The 16,683-nt window shown below is 41.3% G+C and overlaps 1 protein-coding gene across 6 annotated transcripts in view; it reads right to left on the reverse strand.

The window, feature by feature from the left end:
- Window positions 1-16,683, reverse strand: part of sugt1 (SGT1 homolog, MIS12 kinetochore complex assembly cochaperone) — a 183,742-nt gene that overhangs the window by 91,708 nt on the left and 75,351 nt on the right. For 4 of the 6 annotated variants that reach the window (XM_072263500.1, XM_072263501.1, XM_072263499.1 and 1 more), the window contains exons 9-10: window positions 7,415-7,511; window positions 6,515-6,652 (exon numbers count right to left, since the gene is read on the reverse strand). In XM_072263500.1, coding sequence (XP_072119601.1) covers window positions 6,515-6,652; window positions 7,415-7,511 — 235 coding nt within the window. The remainder of the gene's footprint in view (window positions 1-6,514; window positions 6,653-7,414; window positions 7,512-16,683) is intronic. The other 2 variants (XM_072263502.1, XM_072263503.1) reach the window with 1 other exon arrangement.

Raw genomic sequence — 16,683 nt, forward strand, 5'->3', positions numbered from 1 at the left:
CAAAAATAAATGAGCAGTCCGAGTTAGAAGTTGTAGGGAGGGGGAGAGAGAAACGCAAGGTGATAGGTGAAACCTGGAGGGGTGGGGGAGGGAGGGGTGAAGTAAAGAGTTGGGAAGTTGATTGGTGAAAGAGATACAGAGCTGGAGAAGGGGGGAATCTATTAGAAGAGGACAGGAGGCCATGGAAGTAAGAAAAGTGGGAAAAACACCAGAAGGAAGCGATGAACAGGCAAAGAGATAAAGTGCGATGGGGAAAAGGGGATGGGGAATTGTGAAGGAGAAGGGAGGCCATTACCAGAAATTCAAGAAATCGATGTTCATGCCATCAGGTTGGAGGCTACACAGATGGAATACAAGGTGTTGCTCCTCCAATCTGAGTGTGGCCTCGTCGCAGCTGTACAGGGGCTATGGATTAACATGTTGGAATGGGAATGGGAAGCGGAATTAAAATGGGTAGCCACTGGGAGATCCTGCTTCTTCCGCATTAGGAGCGCAAGTGGTCGGCAAAGCAGTCTCCTAATCTATGTCAGGTCTCACTGACATACAAGAGTCCACACCAAAAGCACTAGATACAGTAGGAGACCACAACAGATTCACAGGTGAAGTGTTGCCTCACCTGGAAGGACTTCTTGGGGACCTGAATGGTAGTGAGGGAGGTGGTGTAGGGGCAGATGTAGCACTGGTTCCGCTTGCAACGGTAACTGCCAGGAGGATCAGTGTGGAGGAGGAAAAGAAGTACTTTGTGGTGGGATCTCGTTGGAGATGGCCGAAGTTATGGAGAGTTATGTGCTGGATGAGGACGCTGGTAGGGTGACAGGACGATGGAGTGAGGGCAGACGTGTGCAAAATGGAAGAAATGTAGTTGAAGGCAGTGTTGATGGTGGAGGAAGGGAAGCCTCCTTCTTTGAAGGCAGACATCTCCTTCGTTCTGGAATTAAAAGCCTCATCCTGAGAGCAGCAACAGCAGAGACGGAGGTATTCAGAGAAGGGGGTGGCATTTTTACAAGTAACAGGGTGGGAAGGGGTGTAGTCCAGGTAGCTGTGAGAGTTAGTGGATTTATAATAGACATAGGTGCATAAGCTGTCTCCAGAGAAAAAGACAGAGAGATCAAGAAAGGGGAGGGAGGTGTCGGAAATGGACCAGGTAAATTTGAGGGCAGGGTGGAAGTTGGAGGCAAAGTAGATGAAGTCAACGAACCTCTGGTATTGCCACCCCCACCATTCCCCATCCTCATTTCCCTCTCACACCTCACCTCCTTGCCTATCGCCTCCTCTGATGCTCCTCCCTTTTCTTTCTTCCATGGTCTTCTGCCCTCTCCTATTAGATTACCCCTTCTTCAGCCCTGTATCCCTTCCATCGATGAACTTCCCAATTCTTTACTTCACCCCTCAGCCCCATACTGGTTTCACCCATCACCTTCTGTTTCTCTCTCCCCTCCTCCTATCTTCTAACTGACTCATCTTTTTTTGCCCAGTTCTGCTGAAGGGTCTTGGCCCAAAACATCAACTGTACTCTTTTCCATAGCTGCTGCCTGGTCTGCTAAGCTCCTTAACTTCCTTGTCTTCTGTGCATATTTGGCTATGACCACCTTCATTTACATTCAACCTTTCTTATGAACTTTCAATAACAAAACCTTGATTATGCACCTTTCAAATGACATCTGAATGTACAAAGCATGACATTTCAATTTTCGGAAAATATTTTGCTGGGTTTTGATTAAAACACATTGATAAGAATTTCAGTCATTTTTTATATGGGATATAAGAGAAAATAGATGAACAGCAGAGTAGGACTAACCTTGAGTTTTCAGGAATTTACTTTTACTTTACGGATCACTACTATAACACTGGAGAATGATCAATGGCATAACATGTATTTTTTAGTTCACAACTACTTATTAGTTATAATGTAGATGGAAATAATGTGCTTGATTTGATTGATTTGTGTCAGTGCATGTGTCTTACAACTAGTGTATCAAGTATATTGTAATTCCAACTGTATTCCTGCACTACTAATATACAAGCTGACTAATGGTTTCGGAGCACAACTGGAGACAGATGGTTATGCAAAATAAAACCTTCAAGAAATCTTCCAAACAGATGCTGAAATAGATAAGTAAATAATACAGATATTCAAAACTAAGCAACTGGAAAACAATGAACATGGGGAAGACTGCACAAAACATTGACTTTTTCAACATGTCATACAAAAGCTGCATTCAAGTTTGTGGATTTTTGGGTGCCAACAAACAAACTCTTATTGGCAACAGTTTCCCAAACCATGACCAACAATCAAATGCACTCTGTGCTGACATTACTGCACGATAAACAAATATTTATGAAATTATTTATTTAATAAATGAAAAGTATACTCAAAATACTCTGCCGGTTAGGCAGCATCTGCAGGGGGAGAAAGAGTTTCATGAAAGGGGCAAGTAAGGAAAGAACGCACAGAATATTAACTGCAGGATGGAAACAAAAGGGAGTGCAGTAAGACTTGTTATTTCAGCCTCTTGAGGATAACTATTTGGAAGTGTTGATTACTGAAGTAAACTATTAGGAAAAACTGAAAAAAAGGATTAATCAACGCTTGAAAAGATAGAGCTAGTCAACATGGTTTTGTTGGTGGACAATCCCGTCTTGACCAATTTGAGCTTTTGGTAGTAGAAGCAAAATGTACTGATGAGGGCAGCACATTTATTTTCGACAACATGGACTTCAAGCAAGGCCTTTGAAAAACTCCCACAAGGGAGACTGGCACAAAAAGTTAGAGCCCACAGGATTAAAGGGAAGTTGACAAATTGGATCCATATTTGGTTTAGTAATTTGAGGTAAACTGTTGGTGAAGGGCTGATTTTGAGATTGGAAATATCTGACCAGTAATGTAACACTAGCATCAATGCTGCAACCACAACATTGAACCACATGTCACATACATAAAGAAATCAGGTGTGAATATAGGAGGTATGATAAGTCAATTTGAAGTCATGAAAATTGGTGGAATTGTGGATCGTGAAAGGAATGTGCTTGGGTTATAATATTAATTATTGGGTTGGTAAGCTGTGCAGAAAAATTGCAAATTAAATGTAATCCTGTGATGCACTTTGGCATGTCTACAAAGATCAGGACATATTCCATGAGTGACAGGGCCTCAGTGAGCACTGAGAAATAGATGGACTTTGTCATACAAGTCCATACATAGATCATTAAAGATGGAAGTACAGGTAGATAAGGCAAAGGCAACATTTGCCTTATTGGCTGGGGTACAAAATATAAAAGTATGGATTTCACTGTACAGCTTGATAAAACACTGGTTAGGCCCCAGGTGGGATATCATGTATAGTTGTGATGGATATTCACTTTCCAGGCCACGAAGGGTTTTCTTTTGACCTCAGGTTTTTAGCACAGCAGCAGAAACTGTTTAAGGGTCAGAGGTTTGTTATTCACCAAGATAAATTCCTCAGCTGAGTGGCAGAAATTGCCCAGGGTTCATGTTTGATGTCCAATAAATTAAACTTTTAACTAGTAGTCTTTGATCACTGCCTCGACTTCTACGCAGTACACTTTACTCACCCACTTAATTTAATCAAGAGAAACAACAGGGTCCACATTGGCCGAGTAAAATTATGACCAAATCAAGAGAAGTCCAAGTTGGCCAAATTAAACATTCCATCTGCATGGTCTGATACTGTATTTGAAAAACATCACATGCCAATGATGTTAATAGAAAAAAAAAGTATAAATATAAGGCAGTCAGGGTTGGGAGAGATGACAGAGAGAAGACACAGATCATTCCTCGGGCTCAGTTTCTGCGATGACAATTTGATGTATCTTTCTAATTTATAAAAAAATAGTTTTTAATCCTTTAAATTATAAATCTGTCGATAATTACTCAGAAATTAAATGTGCTTCTCTTAAAAATAAGCTATGTTTAATCTATTTTCTTTAGCTGGAAGTAACTCCATTGTGGGAGGGTACCCACTGCTCAAAATAGTGATCATTGACAGTTTGACCCTTTCAGGAAGAGGCTAAAGCAGTGAAGTAAACTAGTACTTGAAGTGTAGGCTGATACAATATAATCTCTCTAAAGTGAGGGTACTTATACTAGGGGGCTTAAAGTCTTGACTTGACTTAGCGCTCTTAACAGGTGCACTCAATTTCAGTGCTTGGTCACCATGCCAAAAGCAGGAAGCAACTGCAATGGAGGGGTTTACCAGGATGTTAACTGAAACATTCCATTCTAGGTATGAGGAAAGACCACATTAGCTTGGTTAATTTTCCTTGGAGCAGAGGATGCTGAGGGGTGAAGGGTGGGGGGTACACAAAATGAGGGCCAAAAACAGGTAGGACATGGAGAAACTTCTCCCTTTACCAAGACATCTCAAGACCAGAGGACATAGGATTTAGGTGATAAGTACAGAGATAAGAAGATTGTTTTAAACCCTGCCTGGTGAAGGTAGTGGGAGACAGATATTATCACAGTATTTTAGAAGCATTTGAATGAGTACTTATAATAATCAAAAAAAAAGCGATGAAGCATTGGATACGACAAATGGAATAGTGATAGATGGGTACTTGATGGTCAGCATCTGCTTAAATCATAGCAGCCTTCAGGGAAAAGCTAGAACAACTTCTAGCACATTTGCGAGGATTATAATTATTTGTAAACCATGAAACAAGTCATGATATTCCATCAAAGCAGCAGCACAGGTGCTGTGTTAAAAGCATTTTAGGCAAGAGTCCAAAAAGAGGTCACACAATTTTACATTGTGTAGTATCCAGCTGTCACAAAGACATTCATAGGCAAATACTTAATGGGTAGGAAATTGTGCAAAGTAGTAGACTTGAATGTGGTCCTTCCGATTCTCTAACCTAGTTTGCAAATTTAGTACATAGTACATTGAATGAAACCCTCTTATTGATACAGATACAGGTGAAATTGTGAAACAAGTTCTCAATTTTTTCTAAGAAGTCACAGTAATGTTAAGAACATTTTGATACTGCTGAGAAGATAAGTTACTTTCTTGAATTTACAAAAAAATGCTGACAGCTGCACAGAACTGACGACAATTCACAGAGTAATTGCTCATAAGTTGAGGATTCCCGCATAAGCCTGTGTATACCCTTAAATACTGCTGTCCTTCACCAGCCTTTTCCAGTGTTCCAACATTGGAGTCATTTTTCAGTTCTGCATCGGGACGTAACACTAGCAATTCCTCATTATTAGGCTTGAGACATTGGGAAAATCCGCATTAGCCTCCATGCTCTTTAGTAGAAAAAGCAGATGTGAAGTGCAACTTTAAAATTTTTGATTTAGTAAAATGTCTAACACCTAATCTTCAAACCATTTATATATTTTTTAAGCTATCTGGACTATTCCTCTTCTCACCCTGTCTCTTGCAAACACGCCATCCCCTTCTCGCAATTCCTCCGTCTCCGCCGCATCTGCTCTCAGGATGAGGCTTTTCATCCTAGGACGAGGGAGATGTCTTCCTTTTTTAAAGAAAGGGGCTTCCCTTCCTCCACTATCAACTCTGCTCTTAAACGCATCTCCCCCATTTCACGTACATCTGCTCTCACTCCATCCTCCCACCACCCCACTAGAGATAGGGTTCCCCTGGTCCTCAACTACCACCCCAACAGCCTCCGGGTCCAACATATTATTCTCCGTAACTTCCGCCACCTCCAACGGGATCCCACCACTAAGCACATCTTTCCCTCCCCCCCTCTCTCTGCATTCCGCAGGGATCGCTCCCTACACAACTCCCTTGTCCATTTGTTCCCCCCCATCCCTCCCCACTGATCTCCCTCCTGGCACTTATCCGTGTAAGCGGAACAAGTGCTACACATGCCCTTACACTTCCTCCCTTACCACCATTCAGGGCCCCAAACAGTCCTTCCAGGTGAGGCAACACTTCAACTGTGAGTCGACTGGGGTGATATACTGCGTCTGGTTCTCCCGATGTGGCCTTTTATATATTGGCGAGACCCGACGCAGACTGGGAGACCGCTTTGCTGAACATCTACGCTCTGTCCGCCAGAGAAAGCAGGATCTCCCAGTGGCCACACATTTTAATTCCACATCCCATTCCCATTCTGACATGTCTATCCCCGGCCTCCTCTACTGTAAAGATGAAGCCACACTCAGGTTGGAGAAACAACACCTTATATTCCGTCTGGGTAGCCTCCAACCTGATGGCATGAACATCGACTTCTCTAACTTCCGCTAAGGCCCCACCTCCCCCTCGTACCCCATCTGTTACTTATTTCTATGTACACATTCTTTCTCTCACTCTCCTTTTTCTCCCTCTGTCCCTCTGAATATACCTCTTGCCCATCCTCTGGGTCTCCCCCCCCCCCTTGTCTTTCTTCCCGGACCTCCTGTCCCATGATCCTCTCATATCCCCTTTTGCCTATCACCTGTCCAGCTCTTGGCTCTATCCCTCCCCCTCCTGTCTTCTCCTATCATTTTGGATCTCCCCCTCCCCCTCCAACTTTCAAATCCCTTACTCACTCTTCCTTCAGTTAGTCCTGACGAAGGGTCTCGGCCTGAAACGTCGACTGCACCTCTTCCTACAGATGCTGCTTGGCCTGCTACGTTCACCAGCAACTTTGATGTGTGTTGCTTGAATTTCCAGCATCTGCAGAATTCCTGTTGTTTATATATTTTATAAATTTGTTTCACTTTTAGGAGTTTCTGAAAGACAGGCCTTGCTAAATACGTATTGCTTTTCACACCAATAACAGTACCACCTCCTTCACTTACAGCATTTAAGTACTCACATATACAAGGCCCTACCTGTAAAGGACTTCACCAAAGAATTTCAGAAAGTTGATAATAAATGCATTCACAAAAGACAGTTCGCAATGAGCACTCATGGGTAACAAAAAAAAATGGAAGTTCACAATTGCAACAGTACCCAAGATCTGTCATTCTGCATCAGCCATACTCTACTCCTAAGAAAAAGAGTTAGTGGAGATAACAAGGAACAAAACGAACATTTTGCATTGACTTTTCTTGACTACAGAACATTTCTCTTTTGATCAAAGTTAACAATTCCTCTCTAAAAGTTAATGTGCCCAATTAATTAACTTACATAAACAGCAAATATTCACCAAATTCTGATTGTTTACAGATTTTATCAAAACGAAAGCATATATTATTAGCACATCCGCATAATTTAGAAAAATATTCTGTGCTTTTCTTAACATAAATATCACAATCTTTTGAAATAGAATTCTAACACCATGTCTACTTTGAATTTATAAGAGACAAAGTAATAAGGTCTAGCAATATAATTCACACATACAAAATATTTTCATAAAGACACTGCAAATCAATTCAGCTTAGAGTATCTAAAGCTCTCGTGCCTAAATAAGGCCTAGTACAATTTGATAATTAAAGGACACTTACACTTTTTTCTGCAAATTCAACCTTCACATCATCTTTATTTGCATTCTTGATCATTATTGTGATGATAACATGAGAATCTGTCTGGTACCAATCATGTCTATAGTAAAAAGGAGTTAAAATGGCAAAATCAAGTTATTTAACAGTTAAGGGAGATGAAAATAAATTTCAGATCTCTGCAAACATGTAGGTATGGTACCAGCAACCACAGTACGAATTTAATCATTTGTTTAACTGGTAATGGAAAATGCATTTTGACGAGCTCCATGAAAGCAGGAATAGCTCACACTTTGCTTGAATGTTTCAGAAAAGTATTTAAAGTGTTGTTGCCATAATGCATTATTATTGCTTCTATGCTGCATTCGTGTGTATTGGAAGTTTCAAAGACTACATTTTTTTGAAAAGAATACTAAATGCATTGTAAGCATTAATCCAAATGCAGACAATTTAAATTAAAATTGACAAAATGCAACAAATTAGAAAAGTTGAGGAGGCTGCAAGTTGCTAAGCAACAGAAGGCAGTGGCAATGTCAATGATGTTACAGCTGCATTTTGATTTTGCTATAGAATAGCTCAAAAATGTTAATAGGTCAAAAGCCTGTATTCAGGACATACAATCATTCCTGTTCAAAAAGAAGCACTGCAGATTTTTATATGCAATAATATAGCCTTTAGTAATCACTCATTTGTGAGAATGAATCCCAAATTTGTCATTACTGACATACTAAATGTAAAAACCTGCTTATTAAACTGTTGTCACCTCTGTTCTACAAAACTTAACTTATAAATGGGACTAAATACAGTACTGTGCAAAAATCATGGATATATATGTGCCGAAAAACTTTTGCACAGTACTGTATTTGTCAACATGTAGTGGAGATCGAATTTGTAAATCTGGTGGGAGCAAAGGATGTTGGGGATGGAGCACTGTGGGAGGGATGTGGAGAGGAGTCGTAGGGAAAGCCGGGGGGGGGGGGGGGGGGAGTGGGGTGCAGACTCACCCTTGACACCAGGCAAGGTAATGTGATTCCAAACAACGTGTCTCTGGTGCTTTCCCTCTCCAGGCCCCCTTCCCACTCAGTCCACAATATCATAATCAGGTTTATCACCACTAACACATCATGAAATTTACTTTTTGTGTGGCATCAGTACAGTACAATACATAAAATTGCTACAGTACTGCTTAAGTCTTAGGGACCCTAGCTATATACATGTGTCTAAGGTTTTTCCACAGTACTGTACCTTTCTATGAAGAAGCAAATCTACTTGAAATCTGTACAAAAATAACAGCTTTGAGAAAAGCGCAGCATAATCAAGAATTTGATTATTGCAAATAAAAATATTTACAAAATTTGCTTTACATTGTAATTTAAAAAAACATTTCCATCACCATAGAGCAACAGAGAACGTAATGTGAGTAGTGCCAGATTTAAAAAGCAAATGGGGCCTGTTGGAACTTATAGCTGAATTTAGATTACTAGGCAATAGGCTAGGGCCAATTTAGGTTCTAATGGAGCAGCCACTGTGGCAGCAGGACAGAGTTAAAGTGGGGAACGGATGCTTTGGCTCAAGAAACTTGATAAGAAGAGGTGGAGGCCAGATTGGGGCTTCTGTCAAGTTTCTGTCTCTTTTTTTGGGTCAAGTTAGAGCAGTGAGAATGTATCCCAGAGTGGTAGTGTTTTCTTCTTTCAAGATGTGGGAGATCTGGGAGAACTCTAGTGTTCCTAATACTATATCTACAAGAAATGATTCTGTGTTCAGCTCCTTACAAAATCTGTTAGGGAACTTGAGCTGGATACCTGAGCTCATCTGGGAGAATGAAGAGCTACAGGAAGCAGTCATATCCAAGTTGCAAGAGGCAGGTAGCTGGGGTGAACGACAGGAAACAGACAAAGCAGAGTACCCTTGTGGCCATTTCCCTCAATAACAAAGATGCTACTATGGATACTATTGGGTGTTTGGGGGGTGGGGAGGGTCCTACCAGTGGAAAGCCACAGTGACCATTTCTCTAGTACCAAGTCTGGCTCAGTGGCTCATAAGGGGAAAAAAAAGAGGAAAACAGCAGTGATAGGGGAGTTAATAGTGGATGTGGTATATTTGGATTTTCAGAAGGCTTTTGACAAGGTCCCACACTGGAGATCAGTGTGCAAACTCAAAGCACATGGTATTGGGGATAAGGTATTGATGTGGATAGAGAATTGGTTGGCAGACAGGAAGCAAAGAGTGGGAATAAACGGGACCTTTTCAGAATGGCAGGCAGTGACTAGTGGGGTACTGCAAGGCTCAGTGCTGGGACCCCAGTTGTTTACAATATATATTAATGACTTAGACGAGGGAATTAAATGCAGCATCTCCAAGTTTGCGGATGACACGAAACTGGGCGGAAGTGTTAGCTGTGAGGAGGATGCAGGATGACTTGGATAGGTTAGGTGAGTGGGCAAATTCATGGCAGATGCAATTTAATGTGGATAAATGTGAGGTTATCCACTTTGGTGGCAAAAGCAGGAAAACAGATTATTATCTGAATGGTGGCCGATTAGGAAAAAGGGAGGTGCAACGAGACCTAGGTGTCATTATACACCAGTCATTTAAAGTGGGCATGCAGGTACAGCAGGCGGTGAAAAAGGCCAATGGTATGCTGGCATTCATAGCAAGAGGATTCGAGTACAGGAGCAGGGAGGTACTACTGCAGTTGTACAAGGCCTTGGTGAGACCACACCTGGAGTATTGTGTGCAGTTTTGGTCCCCTAATCTGAGGAAAGACATCCTTGCCATAGAGGGAGTACAAAGATGGTTCACCAGATTGATTCCTGGGATGGCAGGACTTTCATGTGCTGAAAGACTGGATCAACTAGGCTTATACTCGTTGGAATTTAGAAGATTGAGGGGGGATCTTATTGAAACGTATAAAATTCTAAATAGATTGGACAGGCTAGATGCAGGAAGATTGTTCCCGATGTTGGGGAAGTCCAGAACGAGGGATTAGATTTTAAGGATAAACGGGAAGCCTTTTAGGACCGAGATGAGGAAAAACTTCTTCACACAGAGTGTGGTGAATCTGTGGAATTCTCTGCCACAGGAAACAGTTGAGGCCAGTTCATTGGCTATATTTAAGAGGGAGTTAGATATGGCCCTTGTGGCTAAAGGGATCAGGGGGTATGGAGAGAAGGCAGGTACGGGGTTCTGAGTTGGATGATCAGCCATGATCATACTGAATGGCGGTGCAGGCTCGAAGAGCCAAATGGCCTACTCCTGCACCTATTTTCTATGTTTCTAATAGTGATGGGAAAAAAATCATTATTCTGTGGACATGAGAGACTCCCAGATGGCATGTTGCTGCCCAGTGCCAGGATCAAGGACATCACAGATCAAGTTTAGAGCATTCTTCGGGGAGCAAGTGAGCAATCAGAAGTCATGATACATACTGTAACTAACTGCATATTGTAACTAGAAAAGTGATGGTTCTGAAGAGTGATCATAGGTAGCAAGCTGAAAACCAGTATCTCAGGGGTAGTAATTGCTGGATTGTTAACAGTGCCGTGTGCCAATGAGGGTAAGAATAGGATGTTATGGCAGATAAATGTATGGCTAAACAGATAGTGCCAAGATGCAGGGTTTTAGATTTGTGGATTATTGGGACCTCTTCTGGAGAAGGTCTGGCCTGTACAAAAGGAAAAAGGGAATAGCCTTGAGGGCTGATACCCTTGCAGGCAAGGATGCTGGAGCTGTTGGGAAAGGATGAATCTAGGTTGGCAAGGCGATGGCAACCCAAGTGATGGGTCAGAAATGGAGCAGTTAGTGTAAAGGAAGATACAACATTCAGTGTGAGGAATGACAGGCAATCGATAGGGTATAAATGTAATTAAGTTGGATGGTTTGAAATGTGTTTATTTTAACGCAAGTATCAGGAACAACGGTGATAAAACACAGATCATAGCGCAGTACATGGAATTATAACATTGTGATCATTACAGAGACTTAGCTATCACAAGGACCAGAATGATTGATGGATGTTCCAGGGTTTAGATGCTTCAAAAGGGACAAGTGGAGGAGTGGCTAATCAGGGATAGTATCAGAGCTGCAGAAAGGATGATGTCATATCTACTGAGTTAATGTGGGTCAAAATAAGAAAAAGGGAGCAATCACTCATAAAGTATTTTACAGACAACCACAAACCCCTCCTCCCCTCCCCAATAGCAACAGAAAAACTGAAGAGCAGATTGGGAGGCAGGTTTTGGAAAGGAGTGAAAAAAAAGGGTTGTTGCCATGGGTGATTTCAACCACTAATATTGATTGGCACAAATGGTGTAGATGGGGCAGAATTTGTTAGGTGTGTGCAGAATGGATTCCTGACAAAGGGCAAGCCAACCACAGGTGATGTCATCCTAAATCTAGTACTTTACAATGAACCTGGTCAGATGGCAGATCACTCAGTGGGTGATTAGTTTGGGGACAATGATCATAACTCCCTGACCTTTACCATAGCCTTGCACAGGGATAGAAACAGACAATATGGAAAGTACTTAATTAGGAGAAGGTGAATTCTGATGCTAGTAGGCAAGAATTTGGGAGCGTAAATTAGAAACAGATGTACTCAACAAACTGCACAATGGAACTGTGGAAGTGGTTTAGGGAGTACTTGCATGGGATAAGTCTGTCCTTTTGAGGCAGGGAAAGGAATGTAGGATTAAGAATGTATGGCTGACAAGAGATACCAAACATCTAGCTGATTGGACAAAAGCTTATATTTTAGGAAGCAAGGAGCAGACAGGGCTCTAGAGGGTTATATGGTAGCCAAGGAGACACGAGAAGGCTTTGCTGAAGAGGACCAAGGACACGTACATGAAGACCAGGAGGATGACTTGAAGGAAAGATTGAGTGAATTTGGGGTTTTCTCTTTAGAACAAAGGAGAATGAAGTATGTCTTGATAGAGATGTACAAGAGACAGATAGTTAACAGCCAGAACAGAAATGGCTAATTACCAGAGGGCACAATTTTAAGGTGATGGACCAAAGAGGGCTTTGTGGGAGGGAAGTGTGACATTTATCTTCTAGGTAAACTGGTTAACACAATATCCTGGGCTAAACGGCGTGAATAAAGTGGTTATAGACCCACAACACAAAAATGAAAACCCAATTCTGTCTCAACTGAATTGCCATTGGTCATATCAAAGATGGTGACAAATCAGCATACAAGAGGGACAATGAAAATCTGGCTGAATAGTACCACAACAACCTCTCACTCAATGTCAGGAATATCTAAGTATTGACTTCAGGAGGAGGAAACCTGAGGCCATGAGCCAGTCCTCATTAAGGGAAATCAGAGGTGGAGAGGGTCAGCAACTTCAAATTTCTCAATGTTATCATTCTGAGGACCTGCTCTGGGCCCAGCATGCAAGTGCAATTATGAAAAAAGCATGGCAGCACCTCTACTTCCTTAGACTTTTGCAAAGATTCGGCATAACGTCTAGAACTTTGACATATTTCTATAGGTGGTGGAGAATATGGGACTGTTTGCATCAGGCCAGGTTTGGAAACACCAATGCCTTTGAATGGAAAATCGTACAAAAATAATAGGTATGGCCCAGTCCATTATGGGTAAAGTCTTCCTCACCACAGAGCACACCTACATGGAGTGCTGTCACAGGAAAGCAGCACGCATCATCAGGGTCCCGACCACCCTGGACATGTTCTTTTCTCACTGCTGCATCAAGGTGGTGATACAGGAGACTCGGGATCCACATCACCAGGATCATGAACAGTTATTATCCCTTAACCATCAGGCTCTTGAACTAGCAGGGATAACTTCATTCGTTCCATCACTGAACTGTTCCCACCTATGGACTCACTTTGAAGGGCTCTTCATCTCTTTCTCGATATTTACTGCTTTTTTTTCCTTCTTCTTTTCTATTTGCAGTTTGTTGTCTTTTGCACATTGGCTGCTTGACCATCCTGTTGAGTGTGGTATTTCACTGATTCTATTTTGTGAGCAAATCTCAGAGTTGTATATGGTGACATATAAGTACTTTGATTATAAATTTACTTTGAACTGAAAATATTTCACTTGGGAAGCAAGGTATTGAAGTACTTAGGACAAGGGTAGTACAGTCACACTAAGTTTCACAACAGACAAGCAGTGGTTGCTCTTGTAAATACTATTTAACAATTCTTTCCAAATTACCCCAGAAGAACAAAAGTCTGATAAGAAAGGCTACTATCCAAAAGTCAAAATACAAGTCTAAGGTACAGAAATTTTACATAATACAAAATACCACATAACCCCTTGTAGAGAAAATTGTACAGAAAAGATGGTTAGTTATAAATAACCAAGGCAATTTTATAGAAAATGCTCGAAATACTCAGCATTCAAGCGTGCAGCAAAGCATCAATAAAGACAGACTTGCAGTATCCCAAAAACTACTCGTTCACCCGTTAATTCAACATACCACAGGCTCTCTCTCTCTCCCAATAAAGGAAGAAGAGATGTCCTCATTTCACAGCGAGAGGCGAGACATAACAAACAACTTGCTGATTAAAAGTCTCTTGCCTCAGAGGGTGAAAATCTAAACATAAGGACATGGGAGTTGCTAAATGCAGAGGAAAATAAACTGAGCTAATAATACAAATGACTGACTGACACAGACCAAGAAATAAATTATCTGAAGTTGAACTTCTATTTCTGAAATTGTAGGTATGCCCATATGGACTTCTAAACAGATTTGAGCCCCTTCCACTCTGCTCATTGCAGCCTTTTATCCCTATAACGAATCTTACAACTTCAGATAACTTGATTTCTCAGTATGCTTCAGACTAATGTGTATAGTAAATAGCATGATCCTTAGGAGCTTGATATACAGGGGGATCTTGGGATGCAAGTCAACGGCATGCTTACCATCATTGATTGGGGTATTGAATATTAAATCTAATATGTCACATTGCAGCTATGCAGTTCTAACTACCATATCAAAGGAGAAATAGAGGTTCCAGAGAAGGTGCAGAAGACATACATCAGTATGTTGTCTGGATTGAAGAGTATTTCTACAAGGAGAGATGAGACAAACTTGGAACATATCTGCTAGTGTCAGAGGCTGAAGGGCAAAGATAAGATGGTCAGGATTTTTTTCTTTCAGAATGAAAATATCAAATACTAAAGTGCATAGCTTTATGATAAGAGAGGAAAGGGTTGAAAGAAAATCGTGTGACTGTGAGGAGGTAGATTTTTTTAAAAGACAGTGCCTTGGGAGTTAGTAGAAGCAGGTATGCTAGCAACATTTTAAGAGGCACTTAGATACACCTGTTAATAGTGATAGAAGGTCACACACTATGTGCAAGCAAATGGACTTAGTTAAGATTAACATTATGACCAGCAGAGACTTTCTAGACAACAAACCTATACCTGTGCTGCACTGTACTATGTATATTCGTTTGTAATAGTAGCTCAACTTTCTGATTTCTTTTTCATTCTGGAAGCAAAGGACATGTCCAGCCAGACCTGCTAGGTTCATCTTCCCGCTTGACATATTACAACCCCCATACTCTTTTGTTAAGGTGCTGATGCTGCCCAGCTGAGGACTCACAATATTTGTTTTTGATTATTTTTAAACAATCTTACAGCTCATCTGAACCAAGGAATTTTACTTTTTTAAAGATTTAGAACCATAGAACACTACAGCACAGAAAACAGGCCATTCAGCCCTTCTAGTCTGTGCCAAAACATTATTCTGCTAATCCCATTGACCTGCATCCAGTCCATAACCCTCTAGACCTCTCCCCATCCACGTACCTATCCAATTTGTTCTTAAAACTTAAGAGTGAGCCCGCATTTACCACGTCAGATGGCAGCTCGTTCTACACTCCCACCACTCTCTGAGTGAAGAAGCTCCCCCTAAACCAGGGGTGTCAAACTCATTTTAGGTGTCGGGCTGGATTGGGCAAAATGTGACTTCATGCGGGCCGGATCAGTTGTGCACGCGTGTTCCTTCGTTTTTCAACCTGCTCTCATGTGTCTCAGTCTCTGCTATAACTACAAAGTGTTTCACTTTACGAATTTCGTTTCTTATGAAGATTGCCTAGCAAGCATTATTTTTATGATTGGTATTAACTTACAGTCATAGGCTACAAGAAAGTTGTGATGAGAGAGTGAAAAAAGATGTGATTTTGGCTAAGATTGTTTTGGGAGCCACACCCTTCCCATTAATAAACCATTTGAAATCGAACATTAGCAGACACAAATGTAGACCTAACGAAACAAATTGTAAATGTAGGCTACACAACTGCACTTAATATATATTAGCCTGCTTCCAGTAATCAAACTCAGACAATGAACACAGTTAACTTCTAATTTTTATTGAAGTGATCACATTTATAATAATAGAACAGTCAGAAAATGAATGATCACAATATTATGACACTCAATATTTCATAATGCATTTTGCTTACATGTCGCAGTGCATCAAATAGTATCACTCATTTATCACTTACTTCTTCCAGACACCTGACATCTCTTGGCTTTGAGCAGCCTGTCAAGATCAGGGACCAGTTTCTGGGCCGTTGTGATTTTCATAATGTCATTTAGATGCGTGTGTGTCAGCTGCAAGCGCAGTTTGAATTTGATAATGTTCATTACGGAGAACTCCTGCTCACAGAGATATGTTGTTCCGAACATGCAAAGGATCTTTGAAGCATAGTCTGTCATCTTGGGGTACATCGGTCCCAGTTATTGATAGAATGAGTCCAGACCCACAGACTCAAATTTATATTTCAAAGCCGAGTTAAACTGAATTTCAATTAGTTCCATTTGGAGTTCCTCCGGCACATCTGATGCTGTGTTGACAGCAAACCATATAACAATTACAGCACAGAAACAGGCCATCTCGGCCCTTGTAGGCCGCAGCAAGCAAGATGGTGAGAATTCCTTCTCGAGCTGAGTGAAGACTTGGAAACGATTCTGAAACTCACTTTTCAGCCGTGATATTATATCCTTGTACCTGTCCACGTTGTTATTATTCCCATGGGTGATAAGCACAGACTGCAAAGAAGGGAAATGAGCTGGGTTGCTCTGGGATAGTTGCATCTCCCACAGGCCTAATTTAATTTGAAAGGCACGAACGCTGTCGTAGTATTCCATAACAAGTTTGTTGCGGCTTTGCGTGTTAACATTAAGCACTTTTAAGTGCTCTGTTATATCCACCAAAAATGCAAGATCATGAAGCCAGTCTGGGTCATCCAACTCTGCCACTGGCTTCCCCTTCTCGTTCATGAATAATCCAATT

This window comes from Mobula birostris, chromosome 7 (genome assembly GCF_030028105.1).
Source record: "Mobula birostris isolate sMobBir1 chromosome 7, sMobBir1.hap1, whole genome shotgun sequence".
Classification (NCBI taxonomy): domain Eukaryota; kingdom Metazoa; phylum Chordata; class Chondrichthyes; order Myliobatiformes; family Myliobatidae; genus Mobula; species Mobula birostris.